The sequence below is a fragment of the Schistocerca serialis genome, chromosome 4 (genome assembly GCF_023864345.2).
Source record: "Schistocerca serialis cubense isolate TAMUIC-IGC-003099 chromosome 4, iqSchSeri2.2, whole genome shotgun sequence".
Classification (NCBI taxonomy): Eukaryota; Metazoa; Arthropoda; class Insecta; order Orthoptera; family Acrididae; genus Schistocerca; species Schistocerca serialis.
Genome location: NC_064641.1, coordinates 69,122,970 through 69,141,594, shown reverse-complemented (window position 1 = coordinate 69,141,594; position 18,625 = coordinate 69,122,970). Strand labels below are relative to the sequence as shown.

The window sequence follows — 18,625 nt, the reverse complement described above, 5'->3', positions numbered from 1 at the left end:
AATACAAGTACTGAAGTGGCCACGTCATGGACAATCCAAAGAGAGATGTGCTAAAGAAACAACAGAGGCTTTGGGTAAAGTGTATACTAATGAGAAACAATAAAGATACATTAGAGGTCAGGGAGCAAGAAGAAGAATGACACCTAGGAGTGAACTGAAGAAAGATATAATGAATATTGTTCGCTGAAGCTTTTTAAAATTTTTATAATTTGTTTTCAGTGTTTGATAATAGTGACAGATTTCATTAGACCTAAACCACTTTTTGAACAAATTTTGGTAAGTTCATATTAATTTACGTTCTTTTGTCAAAAATTTCAATGTACATTACAATCAAGGGCAAATTTACCAAGCTAAACATCTATCAGTAATGAGAAACCTTTTAAATTAGGATTTTACACACCAAAAGGAACTGTTTGGATATCACGAAATTTTATTTTTGCTCTCTTGAACGACATGACTATCGTATCAGTTACTCGCCAAGCTGTGGTGAAAATACATGACCATCACTTAGCTTTTCATAGAATTGCACTGGGTATCCAAGACAGGCCATCAATTCGTCAGGAAATAGTATCTCTGACAATGGAATCAAAGATATTTCCGTCTCGGTGCCTGCACAGACATCAATTTTACTACTTCCTTGTATGCTGGAAAAAATTACATCCTTTGCAACAGTATTGGACCGCATTTTCTTGCTACTATTTCAGCAACTTTCTAAATGGCCACTTTTGCTCTCCATACCACAGGCTAGATTTTCTGCTGATGAAATCAATCGGCTAAATAGTTCTTGTATTTCCCAGATAAGTGACCATGTTTGCTACCTAAATGTCTTTCCAATTTACTACAGACCATGACTTCACTGTTTAGTTTTTCTCCACACGATACACTCTGGTAAAAGACAATTTTCTGGCCCACTGAAGGTAAATCCTATGTTTAAATAACTCTTGGTACTTATGAAATGTCCTCGTAGGTTGAATTGCATTCACGAGCCTTACATTTGGATTTGGTTCATTCTCACTTTTGCTACTGTTATTTGTTTCTGTCACTGAGTCACCCTCATCTTTTGCCCTTTTACTAAAACACTTATCCACACTAAAAAATTTACACATTAATTGGACAGTGTATATACAAGGGTCACTCCAAAAGATACGCACACTATTTTTTTAAAAATCCACCTTTTATTCGACATGTTTGAAAGTTTTAGTGTGTAGATACATCCATTAGGAACAATATTTTCATTTCTCCACATAATTTCCATCCCTCTCAACTGCCTTACGCCATCTTGGAACCTGTGCCTGTATACCCGCATGGTAAAATTCTTGACCAACCTGTTGGAGCCACTGTTTGGCAGCGTGCACAAGGGAGTCATCATCTTCAAACCTTGTTCTATGAAGAGTGTCTTTCAGTTTCCCAAAGAGATGATAGTCACATGGAGCCACGTCAGGACTGTAAGGCAGGTGTCTCAGTGTTGTCCATCCGAGTTTTGCGATCGCTCCCATGGTTTTTTGACTGACATGTGGCCGTGCATTGTCGTGCAACAGCAAAACATCCTGGTTTTGCCGATGTGGTCGAACACGACTCAGTCGAGCTTTAAGCTCCTTCAGTGTTGTCACATGTGCATCAGAATTTATGGTTGTTCCACTTGGCATGATGTCTACAAGCAATAGTTCTTTGGAATCTAAGAACACCGTAGCCATAACTTTTCCAGCAGAAGGTGTGGTTTTGAATTTTTTTTCTTGGGTGAATTTGCATGATGCTACTCCATTGATTGCCCTTTGTCTCTGGTGAAAAATGGAGCCATGTTTCATCACCTGTCACAATTCTCCCAAGAAATTCATCTCCACCATTCTCGTACTGTTCCAAAAGTTCGATGCATACCATTTTTCTTGTTTCTTTGTGAGCCACTGTCAACATCCTGGGAACCCACCTGGCACAAACCTTTTTTAACGCCAACACTTTCAGTATTCTGCAAACACTTCCTTCCTCCATCCCAACGTAGTGTGACAATTCGTTCACTGTGATGCGCCTGTCAGCAGTCACCAATTCGTTAACTCTCTGCACATTGTCTGGAGTGTGTGCAGTACAAGGCCTGCCGCTGCGAGGACAATCCTCGATATTGCCATGCCCGCTTTCATCACATAACCTGCTTGCCCACCGACTAACTGTACTACAATTGACAGCAGCATCTCCATACACCTTTTTCAACCTCTTGTGGATGTTTCCCACTGTCTCGTTTTCACAGGACAAGGATTCTATGACAGCACGTTGCTTCTGACAAATGTCAAGTGTAGTAGCCATCTTGAAGACATGCTGTGACAGCGCCACTCACGCGAACAGGTTGAACTGAATTTGAAAACAAGCAGGAATGATGTATCTACACACTGTAAAACTTTCACACATGCAGAATGAAAACTTTATTTTTAGAAAAATAGTGTTCATTTCTTTTGGCGTGACCCTTGAATGTGTGTAACCAAAAAGCAATCTCAGAATATGTCACAATGCTCAATGAGCTAGGACTGTGAGCCTACAAACAACTGACTCGTGAAGACAAGCTACATGCAAGCTAGATGCTTCTCTCATATTGTTGCTAACTCTTATGTTAGTCCCCTCTCAATATCACCAACTCATGTCAATGTGCCGCGAGAACTTGCTATGTCGTATAGTGTACTGTGAACAAAATAAAGTCAAGGCCCACTGGTGTAGCTGATCCAGCTTATGCAATGTTGAAGGCCATGCTGAGTCACATGCGAGACTCCCATAATCAAGATGGGATTATGTGCAAGGTTTTACGTGTATCCCGCAATTACTCCCCCCCCCCCCCCTTTTCGTCCAACTTTGCTTCAAATTACTCTTATGAAAATCGCTCAGGAACTTTTTTTATTATTTCACTTAAGAGAGCACAGAAAGTTGTTCAAGGTGTCCTAGTTTTCTTCCTCTCAAGAAAATATTACCAGAGATATTATGTCTCAAATTTGACCAAAAGCTCAGAGGGACACTGCTGACAGCTGCTCTATGGGGTCAAACAAATGACAGTATCTCCCAAAGCACTGAATTAATGATCAAGAAATTTTACCAATGTTCACTGAGAAGATCTGCAATTGTTAATACAAAATTTCACCAAAAATCCATGACAGTTATGTGGGAACCTCTAGATCACTTGGCATTAAATAACCTAAAGCCACAGAAGAGGAGAGCAGTCTCCAGTGGATGTTACAGATACTGTGAAGAATATTAATGTTTCACCAGCACATTCACTTAAGTTGGTAAAGATGGGGAAGCCACGTCAATTGGGCATCGAAGATCAGCCCCTGAAAGCAATATGACTCCACCACATTGTGCAATTGGTTGTTGAGCTAGCATTTGGTTTATGGATAGACAGTATAACAGTTAAGATAAGTGCATGTCACGTCCTGGTGACTGAAAACTGGAAGATGTGTGAATGCCCAGGACTGCACCTTTCGTAGCCTGCAGTTAGCATTCAGCAACACCCACAGTGGAGGAGCAATAGCAAATACAAAAACTGTCAGCAAACAGGGAGGGTGACACTGTAGACCCCTCAGCTGCAACTAGAAACCTCAGCTGCAACTAGGAAAAGATGCACACTCAATACAGAGCCTTGCAGAACCAAACTCTCTTGTATATGGGGGATAATGTGAGTAGCACCAACTTGAACACAGTAAGTACTGTGCGACACGAAGTTCCAGACAAAAACTGGGAGCAGGCCCCAGAGACACCAATCATGTAGGGTAATGAGAAGGTGATGACACCACATTGTGTGTTAAGTCTTTTCCAAGTCGAAGAAGGCAGTGGGGGGCATTGACGCAGGGCGAAAACTGTTCAGTTAGCAGATTAAATTGTCAGCAGGAGAACAGCCTTGGTGAAAACTGGCCCGGGACAGAGCCAAAAGACCCCAAGACTCAAGGTAACAACACAGCCACCACCTCGTCATACACCTGAGTGATTAGAAGATGACAATTAGTGAGACTAATTAGGTGATAGCTGTCCATCTTAAGAGACTGTTTACCTTGTTTCAGTACCGGAACTATTAATCTGTTCTCGCCACTGAGGTGAGAACTCACACTTGCTCCAGATACAGGTGGCAAGTGTGTGATGTTGGCAATCCACCTATAGAAATTTGAGCTTTGGCTGTGGATGTAGTATGGCCATGGAGCCGTGCCAGGACAAAGGGCTAGGGCACAGAGGAATTACCAATCACTGCACGGGCATTATTTGGTTCCAGATGGCATATACTGAAAAGCGACTGAATGCGCTGTGCCCACTGTTTCAGGACCCGGAATGCAGGCTGTTAATTTTCAGACACACAGGCTCGGGCATATGCTAAGCAAAATGTTCAGTGACAGCATCTGAGTCAGTGTACAAAACACCATGCAAGGAGACAACAAGAGCATATGTGGGGACTGGTGTTCGCAGAGGTGACAAAACCTTTGCCCATACCTGTGAAGGAGAAGTATCCTGTCCAATAGTAGAAACATACTGTTCCCAGTGGTGTTATTTCTGTGCAGGGCACGGGGTCATTTAAACACAACGAGGAGCTCTATGGACTGATAGACACAGCAAAAGATATCCTTCAGGGTACTGTCTTCCAATTGGGGAGGGGAGGGGGGAATCTTGAAGAATAGGAGAGTGCTAAGTTTGCTCTGCTGCTGGCAGACTGGCTGTGGTTGTGCTCTGAACAACTGCACTGACACCACCAGATGGCAGGGAGCTTAGGGCGGTGGAAGACGCAAAAGCACCCGAGTCAGAATTGTTGAGAGCCTATCGGGGTGGACATCCAGGTGAGTGACACTGAGGAAGGGGTGGAATGATCAGAAAATGACCACTGTCACACAGGTCTGATTGTTTCACTTGTGTACTAAAAGCAGTGAATTTACTTTCACCAGAAAAAAATAAACAAATTTATCAAAACATGTCTGGTGTTTGATACATGGCATTAGTGACAGTATGTTTGTCATATGACAGTAATCTCTTACCGATGCATCTAATTGTACACCTGGTAAGTGAGCGAGATATGCCTCCTTGTCCGATTTAAGTGTTCGTATGAATGTGATCTCTCCCAAGGAATAGTTTTTCACATAAACTGCAACAAATGACTGCAATAGTTTCACAGTCACAGTTTTTCTGTGCTCTGTCAAAACATATGTTTCTAATATTTTTGAAGCTGCATTCCATTTCTAAAAATGACAAGCCTTCTCAGTTGTAACGGATGAGTAAGCATTGGCAGATCAAGACGTTATAGTTTGTATTCTACAGTGAGTCATCATACCTCCCATCGCGAACAAACTTTATGGACGAAAAGTTCAAAGTTCATCGATATTAAGCTGCCTATTCATGAACCCCATCAATTGGGCCTGCTCCATTTTATCAGCCGTTGCAATTGACGGTCACTCTGCTTCCTGGTTGTCCAGCCAGTTTTGAACTTCTATACTGTGATACTTTACTAACCTTGTACTGTGGTAATAGTCTATGACGAATTTCAGCCCCTTTCAATCGTTCTGACAAAAGAAACATTATCACTGCCCTTTGTTCTTGCTTTGAGCCAACTGCTAGTGAAGCGGACATGTTTATGCTCTGCCACTGCTGGCTCACTTCTGTTGCGATGATGCTCAAGTGAGGCACAAATTGCCACCATAGCACCAACTGCAAGCATACATTTGTGAAACGCACTATGACTACTGGAAAAGTCCAGATAATTTTTTGCTTACCCTCATAGATAAAGCCCTCAGAAACATAAGGTTCCAGCCAACACAACAACAACCCATCTTAAAGGTACCATGCACTATATGTATGCCAGATGTTCTTTAAGTTAAAAAGTGTGGGGTCCTCTGGATTAACCAGTTCTCTTGCTGATACTACGACCTTGTCATTTCAAATTTACCTTAAACTTGTTCCACAAAATTTCGGGCGTGCAGCTGCATAAATTCAGTTTCTTCTTCTAATTTTTTTGCTGGATACAGTCCAGCCATCTTCAGAGTGAGCCGAGGTGGCTAATGCTTCAGCACTTGATCCATCCTTTTAAATTCTAGGACCGAAGCACTACTTATGAAGCCAAAGATACACAACCCGCCATAGATGTTGATAGGTGGCGAAGAGTTGTTACATATGCATGGAAATTAACTCTATGGCTGCACAGTCCATCCATATCACGGAGAGCTGTACCGTCGCGATGTCTTTGTGATTTAATTACACAAGTTACCAGATTCCATGATTTGTCCAAGCTGAAGCTGCTACCTCTTTTAATTAAATTTGTCGCCAAGCGAATTTCAATTGCTTCATTCACTACTGAGTCCCAGAAAGATGAAGTCTAGGATAAAATTTCAACATTATCGTACACCATAGAGTGTACAGTGTAAATACAGTGCTTTGCCACCGCAGATTTATTAGGTTGTAAGAGACTGATGTACCTGTGGTGCTCTGTGCTTCTCTCCTGGACTGTAAGCGTCATCTGTCCGATGTATGCATGGCCACACTAACAGAGGATCTTATAAACCCCAGACTTCTGAAGCACCAAATCATCTTTAACAGAACCCAGGAGTGCTGTAGTCTTTGGTGGAGGGCGAAAAATCACTTGCAGGAAAGCTATGGATTTAAAGCTTTCCGTGTCTTCTTCCACATTTCTTGTGCCCACTGTTGATTTCATTTGTAGTGCCTTACGTATCTGCTGTGGAGAGTAACTATGGCTATCAAATGAAATCAACAGTGGGCACAAGAAAAGCAGAAGAAGACACGGAAAGTTTTAAATCCATGGCTTTCCTGCCATACGTGGGAAGCCTTTCATCAGAAACAGGACGGATCCTCAGGAAACATCACGTGACAGTAATTTTTCGCCTTCCACCAAAGACTGCAACACTCCTGGGTTCTGTTAAAGATGATTTGGTGCTCCGGAAGCCTGGAGTTTATAAGATCCCCTGCGAGTGTGGCCATTCATACATCAAACAGATGACACATACAGTTTAGGAGAGATGCACAAAACACCGCAGGTACACCTGACTCTTACAACCTAATATATCCGTGGTGGCAGAGCACTATTTGCATTGGGCACTCTATGGTGTATGATGATGTCAAAATTTTATCCTAGACTTCATCTTTCTGGGACTCAGTAGAGAAAGAAGCAATTGAAATTCGGTTGGCGACAAATTTAATTAATAGAGATAGCATGGAATCCGGAAATTTCTGTAATTAAATCACAAAGACGTCGCAACGGTACAGCTCTTCGTGACACATCGATATCACCACGTGGATCGACTGTGCAGCCATAGATTTAATTTCCATGCATATGTTACACCTCTTTGCCACCTATCAACATCTATGGTGCCTTGTGTATCTTTGGACACATACGCAGTGGTTCAGTCAGCTAGTTTAAAAGGACGAAGCAAGTGCTGGAGTGTTAAGTCACCTCAGCTCACTCTGAAGATGGCTGGACGGTATTCAGCCGAAATATTAGAAGAAGAAACTGAATTTATGTGGCTGCACACCCAATATTTTATGGAACAGTCTTAACGCCGCGAAAACGTGAAGACGCATACCTTAAATTTGTCTCAAATCCTTCAACTAAATCTTGCAACATTTTTTCTCAAGAACATTGAAGTATCTGCTCGAAACCTGGGCCAACTCACTATCTCAGAAATGTAAAAGCAGATCCATCTGCTGGTTTTGGCTCACCTCTTTCAAATTCACATCAAATCCAATGTAGTTGAGTGAAAAATGTCCCCACGGTGTATGCAGTGCTCCAATTTACTTTTTACTTTTGAAGCTGCACTTTGGAGTTAATGTCATGTCAGGGAACATGTCCAGTAAGAGATTAAAAAGGCTGCCAATATACCAAGAAGACTGGTGTCTCACAGTAACCATCAAACACAAACAGATATCTGCCTTTGTGCCTTCATCACAGTACCTTTCTGAGCATAATCTAGCATCATTGGCCATCGTACAGATGTGGCTGCCTCAGGCTAGGACCTGGTTACGAAGACATGTCAGATCTGCATGATGCACTCCCTGTCTGTGCTGCAGAAGACTAAAAATACATGGAGACTAATTAGAAACATTACTTTTCTTCATTGAAATTGGTAATTATTGTCCAGTGCAATTACCGGGTAAAGGGAACGATCACAACTGTTCTTTCCATTGTCAGAATTGACTGTCAGCTAAGTGCTTCCATCAGTGGCAAACGGCACCGCAAGGGCTATGTCTGATGCAGCAGCAATGGAGATATGGCTGTTTGCATTGATTGGCATGGATACAGACGCTATAACCTTCCCAGCAGCCTCGAGCCCAGTGGTTTTCTTTCCCCTTGTGCGAGTGGATAAGACCTACTCTCCCATATTGCTGAGGAAGAAGTTTGTTTTGCAGAGTGTGCTCCAAACAAACTGAATTTTTGAGGCCTGTATTCTGCAACCCAACAAAATTATGGATTCTCAGCCCAATGAGGGTTGAATGCATGATTCCATTTCTTTTACTGAACCTTTGAGTTTTAGACAGTATCACACCTAAACAAGTGCTCATGAAGACATAAAGCCACTAAAAATCTCTCAACCTAGGCTACTTTCTTTCCTATAAGTAACCTTCACCGCACCCTCTCACCTATGTGCCTTCCTGACTGGCTGCAAAGGAAAATAATAGTTTACTTGTGTGCATGTAACAAAGTAGGTTGTGGCAACTGAAACCCACAATACCATAGGAAATGTTTGCCAGTAATGAGAGAAATGATGAGAAGCGCTGCCCCACTGCCCTGCTCCCTATTTGTACAGTCCTACTCTCCCTCCAGCCATGTGTGTCTGACAGCTCCCATAGCAGGCATTAGCTCAACATTAATTCGAGCAATCGCCACACAGCAAAAGCCTAATGTGTGTTAGTGTTCTAATGCCACTATTTTATGTCTTCCACTGAAGCTCTATAACTAGCCCTACACATACCCAACAGTAATCAGATCAAAAGCTGTTCGCAGGCTACAATACTAATTTTCTGGTATACATCCAAAACAATGTACTGTATGTAAACCTTTCATATCCTACTAACCCTGATCAAAATAAATGGATTTGAGTAGGCCACGAATTCCCTAAAATGACACAGCATGTTAATAAACAAAGCAATACTTACATCTGAAAAGATATAAATGCAAACCACACTGAACATTCTTCACAGTTCCTCACTTGTCACATTGCATCACACAAGCACAAAATCATAGCACAACAACAAACAAGGGAAGCTCGGCCAGGTTGCAGCGACTGATGTACAAGCTGTTCCATGTCAATAACAAACCTCAGCACAGCTCAGCTTGATCGGCCACAGCCAGTCCATTCTGACTGGCCGCTACACTCAGCGATGGGAGTAAATGGGGAATACCAAAACACCAGTGGTGGGCAGTTGCACAGCAACAAGCTGAGGTCGAACGGTGCAACAAATGTCTCTGCCCGAAGAAAAATTGGGTACAATACATTTTGCAGAGATTTTACACAAAATACAAAAATTCCCTGGGTTTTCCTAGTTTTCCAGGATGCTGGACAGCCCACAATATACTTATAAAGGGAAATGTTGTTTTTTTAAAAAAAAAAAAAAAAAAAAAAAAAAAAAAAAAAAAAAAATCTTGCCCTATTTATATCAAATTTTTATACGCTATTTCAGTAAATATTTGGACAGATGTAGGCTATATTTTTACAGGTTTTCTACCAAAATCAACTCTGAGATAGAAAATGCTGTACTGTGAAAATGTGTTATTTCATTTCCTTATTCGACGTAGTTTTTACTGTGATAGTAGGATATTTAAACAAATAGACAAATTATTTCTTCCACGTATATTGTATTTCCATACATATAATTTTAAACAAAAATTGTATACACAACAATGTGCTATTGTGTTTCTTCCTCATAATCGACCTTGAACAGAATATCTGTATATTAGGAAAGTTATCTTTATGGCTTGCAATTAGAACACTACTACGCAATCTTAATCGTACAAGGCTTTGTAATGCTACTGGTTCTCAGATTAAAATTATGCAAAATACTCTTATCGAAGCTACTACCCTCAAAGATCCAGCATCTGGAAAGGTATATCTCGTACTCCACATACCAATGACCCCAACTGAGTTATCCATTCAGTTTAAGTGCATCAAGGTTTTGTTTACAGCCTAAGTTGGACATCCCATTGTGTTGGAATTGATTCACAGCCAGAGTATTTTACCATGGTCAGTTAATGTGCTCTTTCACTAACTTGTTACAACATGGATTCTAAAAAATAAATCTATACTCTACAGTATTAGAAAAATCACATACACAACTAAAAATGCACTGTTTTCTCCCTCACAGTGAGTTCCAACTACAGCAGCAGGGCATTTAAACAATTACACAAATTTTTAAATTTTTCAGTTGGTCAATTGCAAGTTGCCCCTTCCTGAACTGACAGTTCAGGCAACCATTTCATACTCTTATCACACAGTATTTTTAAAGAGAGAGAGAGAGAGAGAGAGAGAGAGAGAGAGAGAGAGAGAGAGAGAGCACATTTCATATGGTTTATTATAATCTCGAGTTCCGTACCTTCAAAGTCACAAAGAGGAGCCAAAATTTACATACTGACAAGTAATCTGAGAGCACTGTTGGATTCACCAGACAACCATAAATTTAAGTGTAGGGAATTATTTTCTATAGGTACTAGTATGGAAGTGGAACATGGGACAATAAACAGTTCAAACACACGGGATGATACACTTCTGATATACTGTGCTATTGAATAATGCTGGCAATTGTGTGTGTAGACCAGATAAATAATGAGATGGTATTAAATCGAACCGAGGAGAAAAGAAATTGATAACACAATTTCACTACAAGGCAGGATTCCACACATTCTGAGACATCAGGGAATCTTCAGTTAGGTAATGGGAAGTAAGAGTGAGACCAAGGCCTGATTACTGCAGGCACATTCAAATGGATATTGGTTACAGTAGTGATGCAGAGACGATGTGGCTTGTACAGGATAGACTATCATTGAGAGTTTTATCAAACCACTCTTTGGACTGAAGGCAAAAACATCAATGATAGACTTATATTCTATCTCAACCTGAATGATGCAGCTTCACGTAGATTTCAGCGTAATGTGGAACAGTCTTCACGCCAAAATGTAACAGGAATGTGATCAGGCTATCCACATTTTAGTTTTATGTGGTTTACTTGCATCACTGAAGACAAATGTTGGGGTAATTCCATTGAAAAAAAAAAAAAGGACATATGGTTGAAATTTCCTTCCCCATATTTCCTGTAAAGTGTGCTCCATTTGTGACAACCTCACTGCTGACTTCAAACCGCAATCTTCTTTTCATTCCTTCTTCTAACAAACATCCTTGAAAATACCACAAAACAGTTGTATGTAATCTGCTCTCCACCAACCTATCCTCACAATGAAAAAAACACTAGTATAGTCACAAAGGGGTGGGCAAACTACGATATACCTGAAATTGCCATACATTTCACCATGTGTCACAATGAAAATGCTTGCCAGACTGAAATGCTCAACAGTTACTACAAGCACAATATAACTCGACTTTTGAGAGAGCGAAGAAATTAATATACATAGTATTACTTCAGGTCAGTAGAGATTTGTTCCACCAGTTGCGGATCATTGCCAGATCACAATGTGCAATGCCTTAGCAGTGTAGCATTATAATAGGGCCATTCTGAACACAATGTACGTTCCAGTGTGCTGCGTGCCTTGTGAGAAGGCAGCAAGGCTCCTTCCCCCTTCCCCCCCCCCCCCCCCCCTAGTCGTCACAGCACATTGTTAAGCACGATCTTATGCTCACAGTCCCAATGACCCCACCCAAAACAACTACCAGGTTTCATCGCGCATATAGTAGTAGATTATAACGCCCTAATTTTACTTGAAGGCTCTCTGGTGCAGCACAATATTTTATTTTTTTGTAATTTTTGAGATAAGTTGGTAATCTTCCTGTGAAATTTGCTGCATCAACTCACTCCTAAGTATAGTAGCCAATATACGGATTGCAGGATGCATAGTTGAACCATCTAGTTACCGTGGTCACTCAAAGCTGTGACATTCCTCAGTCCAAATGTTATTCAAAGCTTGGCCAGCAATTTTTAACAAACAAAAAGCTTTAGTAATGCTTCTTTTTCTAAGAAAGTAAATCACTCCATGATTAGAAAAAACAAAGCCCTAGATATTACAGTTACTTAGTTTCAGATATATTTAAAAGTAAAGACAGTGAGAAACTGCTTCCTTTTTTTTATTTTTATTTTTTTTTTGGGAGGGGGGGGGGGGGGCAATAAATAAATAAATAAAAATAAAAAAATTAATCCTTGCAGTTCTATATCCCAATATGAAACTTTGACCTCTTTTTTTCATGGGATTTTTGGGAATAGTCTTTTAAATGACAAGGAGTAATGAAGTAATGCGCACACATCTGGAAGTCACTGCACCGTGAAGGAGCACTACTGTGAACTTCCGATACAGACCGCCATGACGAGTGTCTAAGCCCCGCTGCGCTACATTCGTGCTCAGTTATGTTATTACTGCTTGCATACTTTGCCTTACTTATTATGTTTAGTGTATGTTATAGTGACTGGCATAAATGCCACAGTCTAATGAAGTTGTCCTAACATTCTTGGTTGTGTGTCCAAGTTACAACACAAGTGATGACAGTTGGAGGATTGTTCTCCATGTCGTTTCAGTCTCTGGTTGATCTGATGATGATGATGATTGGTTTCTGGGGCGCTCAACTGCGTGTTTATCAGTGCCTGTAGAATGTCTCAACCTTTGCTCAGTCCAATTTTGCCACTTTCCTGGATGATGATAAAATGATGAGGACAACACAAACACCCAGTCCTCTCAAGGCAGGTGAAAATCCCTGACCCTGCTGAGAATCAAACCCAGGACCCCGTACTCGGGAAGCGAGAACGCAACCGCAAGACCACGAGCTGCGGACTCTGGTTGGTCTGAAGGCGTTACTGACAAGATTTTACGCTGACTGGTCGATCAGTTAGGGGTTCTTATTGCAGCGATGCAGCATCTCAGTCAACATCTGGAGGCATCTGCCACAGTGCCACACAATCTAACCCTGGTATTGCAAACACCTATCTCTGTTTTAGCAGTTCCAGTCCACGTAGCCAGCTACGTTGCCCCTTGCACCTCCTGTTTTGCTTGACACTATTCCGATCATTTATCCTCTGTTGTTTCTGGGTTACAATGAGTCTGTCGAAGAATGGGAAGCCTACACAAAAAAAAAAAAAAAAAAAAAAAAAAAAAAAAAAAAAAAAAAAAAAAAAATGGTTGCAACATCACTTTCACGCATTCGGATTGCTTGATGTTAAACTATGCCATGCTTTCTTTTTGAACTGGTTATAGCCTTGTATGTACCAACTCCTTTGCCAATTGGCCCCCTTGCAGGATTAGTCTTCACTCTCTTCTCTTTGTCACTGATGTACATAAGCAGTTGTATATGGACAAAATGCAATCATTGAGAGGGTCGTGAGTGGGCTCTTCAATGTGAATCCCTTCTCTCCAATGTCCTGACTACTATACAATGATTTGATGCTTTGAGGGCTGTGCATACTCAAATTTAATTGTGCTGCGAGGTTGCAGAAGTTCAACCTGCTTCCCCCCATCGTTTTTCAGACGGTTCACAGGGGGACAAAATGGTGGCAGCAATCCACACACGAGCAAAACCCCACGATGGCTGGTCCACTTTATTACAGCAGCCATGCTCACATCAGCAGCAACACAGAAAGCCAGGTAACAAACAATAAGTAAGTGCCCCACCCTTCCCACTTGTCTGGATGTTTTGTCACTCATGGTAGGCTGGATTTCCCTAAGTGGTGGGCCGTTTGCCACCAGTGCAACAAAACAAGTCACACTGCTCCTGTGTGTGGACTTGGACTTGGGTTCTCCTCCTCTAGTGCCTGTCACGTACATTAGTCACCTACGATAAACAAAGCATTCCGATATTAGGTAGTTTCTTGGCCCCAGTCACATAGAAATCTATGGTTCATCTGCTGACTATTCTGGTAGTGAATAATGAAAATGGACAATTTGGGTTTACTACTTCTGATGCAGTTGATCTCATCTCTGACCAACTCTACTCTTTGTGCTCTGACTTTTCCACCGTTTTCTGTGGGTTTGGGTTGTGTCACTAATTTCAAAGCCCACACCACCATCGAGCCTTCAGCCAGACCCCGTTTCTTTCGAGCTCGCCCGGAGCCGATGGCTCTTCACAACCAAGTCAATGCAGAGCTTGAGTGCCTCATGGCCTCCGGGGTCAACCAACCAATCGAATCCGGCAGATGGGCTACCCTCTTAGTCATTATCAAGAAGCTGTCAGGATGGTTACTTGGTGATTTCAAAGTTTCTGCAAATGCTCAGTCTGTCATTGACATGTACCCCTTGCCGCGTCCTGACAAACGTTTTGCTAAGCTCACTGGTGGTCGGTGTTTTTCCAAGATCAATCTCTCCATATCTGCAGCTTCCGTTGATGTTGACTCTCAATGGCTCTTGGTTGTTAACATGCCTTTTAATGTGTATCAATACTTGCAGTTACTGTTAGGCACTGGTGTTTGGCTGTGCCACCTATCTTGATGATATTGTGGTCTCTGGCTCCTCCATTGCTGAACATCTCAATAACTTACGTATGCCCTTTTTGGTGATAGAGACCGTGGGGCAAAATGCAATTTGGAAAAGTGCTGCTTCTTCCAGTCTTCTATTGTTTATCTTGGTTTAAGGTTTCTAGTGCTGGAATGAAACCCATTCATCACAATGTCTCTGCTGTTGTGGCTCTTCCGCATCCGACATCAGTAAAGGAACTCTAGGTTATTTTTAAGGTAAGATTAGGTTGTTTCTAAGATAAGATTGCTTGCTATTATTAAGTTTTTATTGGGAGAAATCTCAGTTGCACAATTGTTACATGCCTTGCTGCATCATGGGACGTCTTTCCACTGGTCGCAGGGATCTGAAATGATATTTTCCAAACTGAAGTCTATAATATACAATCTGCATCTTGCCTCATAACCTACAACTGATTAACCATTTAGTGTTAGTAACAGAAGCATTCCAGCATTGGCTGGGAGCAGTGTTAGTCTATAAATATTGTGATGGCTCTTATCCACCTGTTGCATATGCGTCGAGGACACTTAATTCGCCTCATACTAGATATTCAGAAATAGAGAGAGAAGGCCTCACCATTGTTTACACCTTAAAGAAGTTCCACATTCTCCCGTAAGGCGTAAATTTCATCTCATCATGGATCAAAAGCCATTAGTTTCACTATTTAACTGATCAGCATCATTGCCAGACAAAGCACCGCATTGCCTTCAACTTTGGACACTGTTCCTCTCTTGGTACAACTACGAGATTCACTTCGCCCCATGGCTAAACATGCAAATGCTGACATGCTCCGCTGTCTTCCAGCTGGTTCAGACCCAGTTTTTGATTGGAAGGAGTTACTGTTTCCACATTGATGAATGCACTCAACAAACTGTCAACAGTTTTCCAATCACTAGCGCTCAGGTCACGCAGGCTAGTGCTGATCCGATACGATTTTACAGAAAGTGATATATTGTGCACAATATGGGTGGCTTGAGGGCCTCCATCGCAGGCATCTGACCCCTTCCGTAACTACTGTGTGTTTTGGTGTCGTTTCTCTGTTGTGGATGGTGTTCTACTCTTTGATGCGGACTTTTCAGCTCCTTGCATAGTGGTTCCCTTGACTTTCTGTTTGGAGATCTTGCAGCTGCTGCACGCTAATCACTGCAGGGGTTTCATGCACCAAGGGATTAGCTTGTTGTCATGTTTTGTGGCCTGATTTGGATGATAATGTCACTCGTTTGGTTACAGCATGTTCTCAATGTGCCTCACAACAAGCCTCCGTGGCATTTATTCTTCTCCACAAAAGAATTTGTGAATTTTTATAAGAAAGGGGTGAGCTGAATTATTTTTTTTTATGAATGAGAAAACCACATATGTCTGAATCATGTAATTTCATTACCAGAAACTATCACAATACAAATGAAACAGACTGTTACACAAGGTAAATTATATTTCTTTGTTTATATACACAAATACAGTGAAAGCATTTGTCCTTCATAATGATGTTTCGTTTTTTTATCTTTCAAGTGCAATAAATAAATAAATAAAATGAAAATAAATAATTCAGCAATTGCCATCCATTATTCATAGAGTTGCCCATATAGGGCCTCAAACATAGTTCTTTACCTTAAAATATCTCTGAAACCAAGTAAATGTAATGCCCAGGACTTACACCAGGCTGTCTTCTTGGAGCTTTTGGTTTGAAACACCTCAATGGCTAGGAATTTTTTCCTCAAATTGGAGTGGCTATGGTACACAGAAAATTCAACTTTGAATCCCGTTATCTACAAGACTGTTGGTACTCTTAGCAACAAGTTTCAGGGTAGAACACACTAACAACTACAAAGGTGAACAAAAATTCTGAACGATGCAAAGTATGTTATCGCGCCATCACTTGAACGAGTGGAACATCTCTAATATTAGGCTACAAATCAAGACCAAAAATTTGCATAGTTATGCTTAATAAGTATTGGAATCTATACACCAAATTTCAACAAAGACGGCAAGGGAGTTAGATCACTTGGCAAGGAACAACCCTGTTCACTGTTTCATATATTTGTACCATTGACTTGACTACCCAGCAGCAAATCTGTGTTACACTCTTTCTTCCACGGATAATACATACTGAAACACAAATCAGTAGCAAATTTTTAATTCTCTGTATTTACAGAAGTAGACTAATTTTTTCACCACTGGTAGCTACTGCCGGCCAGAAACATCGTGGCTTAAGCGAATGCCAGTGTTGGATTTAGTTTTCTATCACTGGCTCAACAGGTTAATCTACATATAGGGGTAACTAAATTTTTTTCCAACCCGCAATTTCAATTACTACCTTTGCCTTTAGACGGAAATCTTGGACTTGTATGTTCACCTCTCCGTGTATGAATAACCTCTCGCTATACTTGACGCCATTTGTGTTTAAGGTTAATTTTGAAAATGGTTTGATGTACTAAAGCGTAGGGAAATTTGACTACGGCGCACAAAACTTTTCATTTACTTTGACGTGTATTAACACTATGCTTACGAATTCCAAATTCAAGCTTGAAGTCAATGTTGAACAAAACTAGGTGAAGCAGATGAGTTGCTGAAAAAGAAATGTCTAATCCGGGAAATCAACAAACGCTGTTTTAGATGACGGTCTGAAAATTATACTCTTGACTTAACACGCCTGCTATTAAGGCTATGGTGACGACAGTAAAGAAATAAAATCTTTTGTACCTACAAATTACTCTCAATCGATTACACTGTTCTAAAACGAAACTCCTCCAAGTCATGTACAGCTGAGAGGCGCCATCCATGCCGGCAGCCATCACATTACAATATAGCCTACCATGTAATAATAATATCTCACATCTACTTACCTCATATTGTTCTTCTGAGGAATCACCATCCGCCGACTGCCCTTCTTTATGTTCGACGCTCTGGCTCTCGCTTTCTGTATCAGTTTCCTTTTGTTTACTAACGCCTGCCTTTCGGCTCCTCCCGCCTTTTGTATTTGTTGCCGCTTTGGGAGTACTGTCTTCTGTCGTAGTTACAGATTCTGCCTCTTGATTAGCATTTTCTTCCCTAAGTTTGCGTTGTCTGGCTCTTACTGCTGCCGCCCTCCGCATCGTATTAAAACAATTGCCTACAAACAAAACTATTGTTCACCTCTCTAAACCGAAACTCCAAACACAAACTCAACACACGCCAAACAACTCCTCAGAACAAAGATCACGTGACACCAATAACCAATGGTGAAACTAGATGTCAAAATTTAATTTTGTGGCTCCAAAAGGGTCATTTACGGTAAGTGTTGTGCAAATCAAGACCAGAAATGTTTATATGAAGTTGAACTAAGGAGTAAATATTTTATTTCATTTTATTTCACAAATGCCAGTAAAGCAGTGTGTTTGCACCGATTCATTGGCGCTACTCAGAAGTTATGGAAGTTGTATGAAACTTCTAGAAACGTTATCTCTGTTGAGAAATCAGAAATGGAAGAAGACGTTGGAATGTGGAAGAAACACATTGAGAAAATGAGCACAGTATTACAGTTTGAGCTTCTACGTCCATAATATTGAAACTTGAAAGTAGCATGTAACAAGTAGAAACGAGTAACACAAAATGATCTGACCAGCAACATATGTTCAATCTACATTCGTACAAATACAATTGAGTACACTTTCCAGCACTTCTGTTTTGTTGTGCGATAACGTTCAAGAAGTTAAAAAACTGATCTTTTTGAAATAATACACACATGAATTCGGCTGTATTAATGTTTCATCCAGTCGGGAAATGTAGATTGCAGATTTTCGAAAAAAAGGACCTAAATACTTCGGCATCTATTTAATACAAGCATTGCCAAGGGGCTTACACAACCTCAAAAGTAAGAAAACGTTCCCTACACCCCTGAAATACTTTCTAATAGAAGAAGAATTCTGTAGTGTGGCTGAGACAGTGAGCAAAGTTCATCCCATTAGTGATAAATTTTAAGTGCCACATAAAAAAACTAGAATTAAAACTACTCACGTACAATATAAAATTTAC

At 40.9% G+C, this 18,625-nt stretch overlaps 1 protein-coding gene across 4 annotated transcripts in view; it reads right to left on the bottom strand.

Annotated features, from left to right (window-relative positions):
* The window catches only part of LOC126473940 (heterochromatin protein 1-like), a 154,047-nt gene extending 136,230 nt beyond the window's left edge, over positions 1-17,817 (bottom strand). For 3 of the 4 annotated variants that reach the window (XM_050101300.1, XM_050101301.1, XM_050101303.1), the window contains exon 1: positions 17,458-17,816. In XM_050101300.1, the coding sequence (XP_049957257.1) occupies positions 17,458-17,706 (249 nt within the window). In that variant the 5' untranslated portion in view covers positions 17,707-17,816. Of the gene's footprint in view, positions 1-17,457 lie in introns of all 4 variants that reach the window. The other variant, XM_050101302.1, reaches the window with a different exon arrangement.
* Positions 17,818-18,625: the final 808 nt, after the last annotated feature.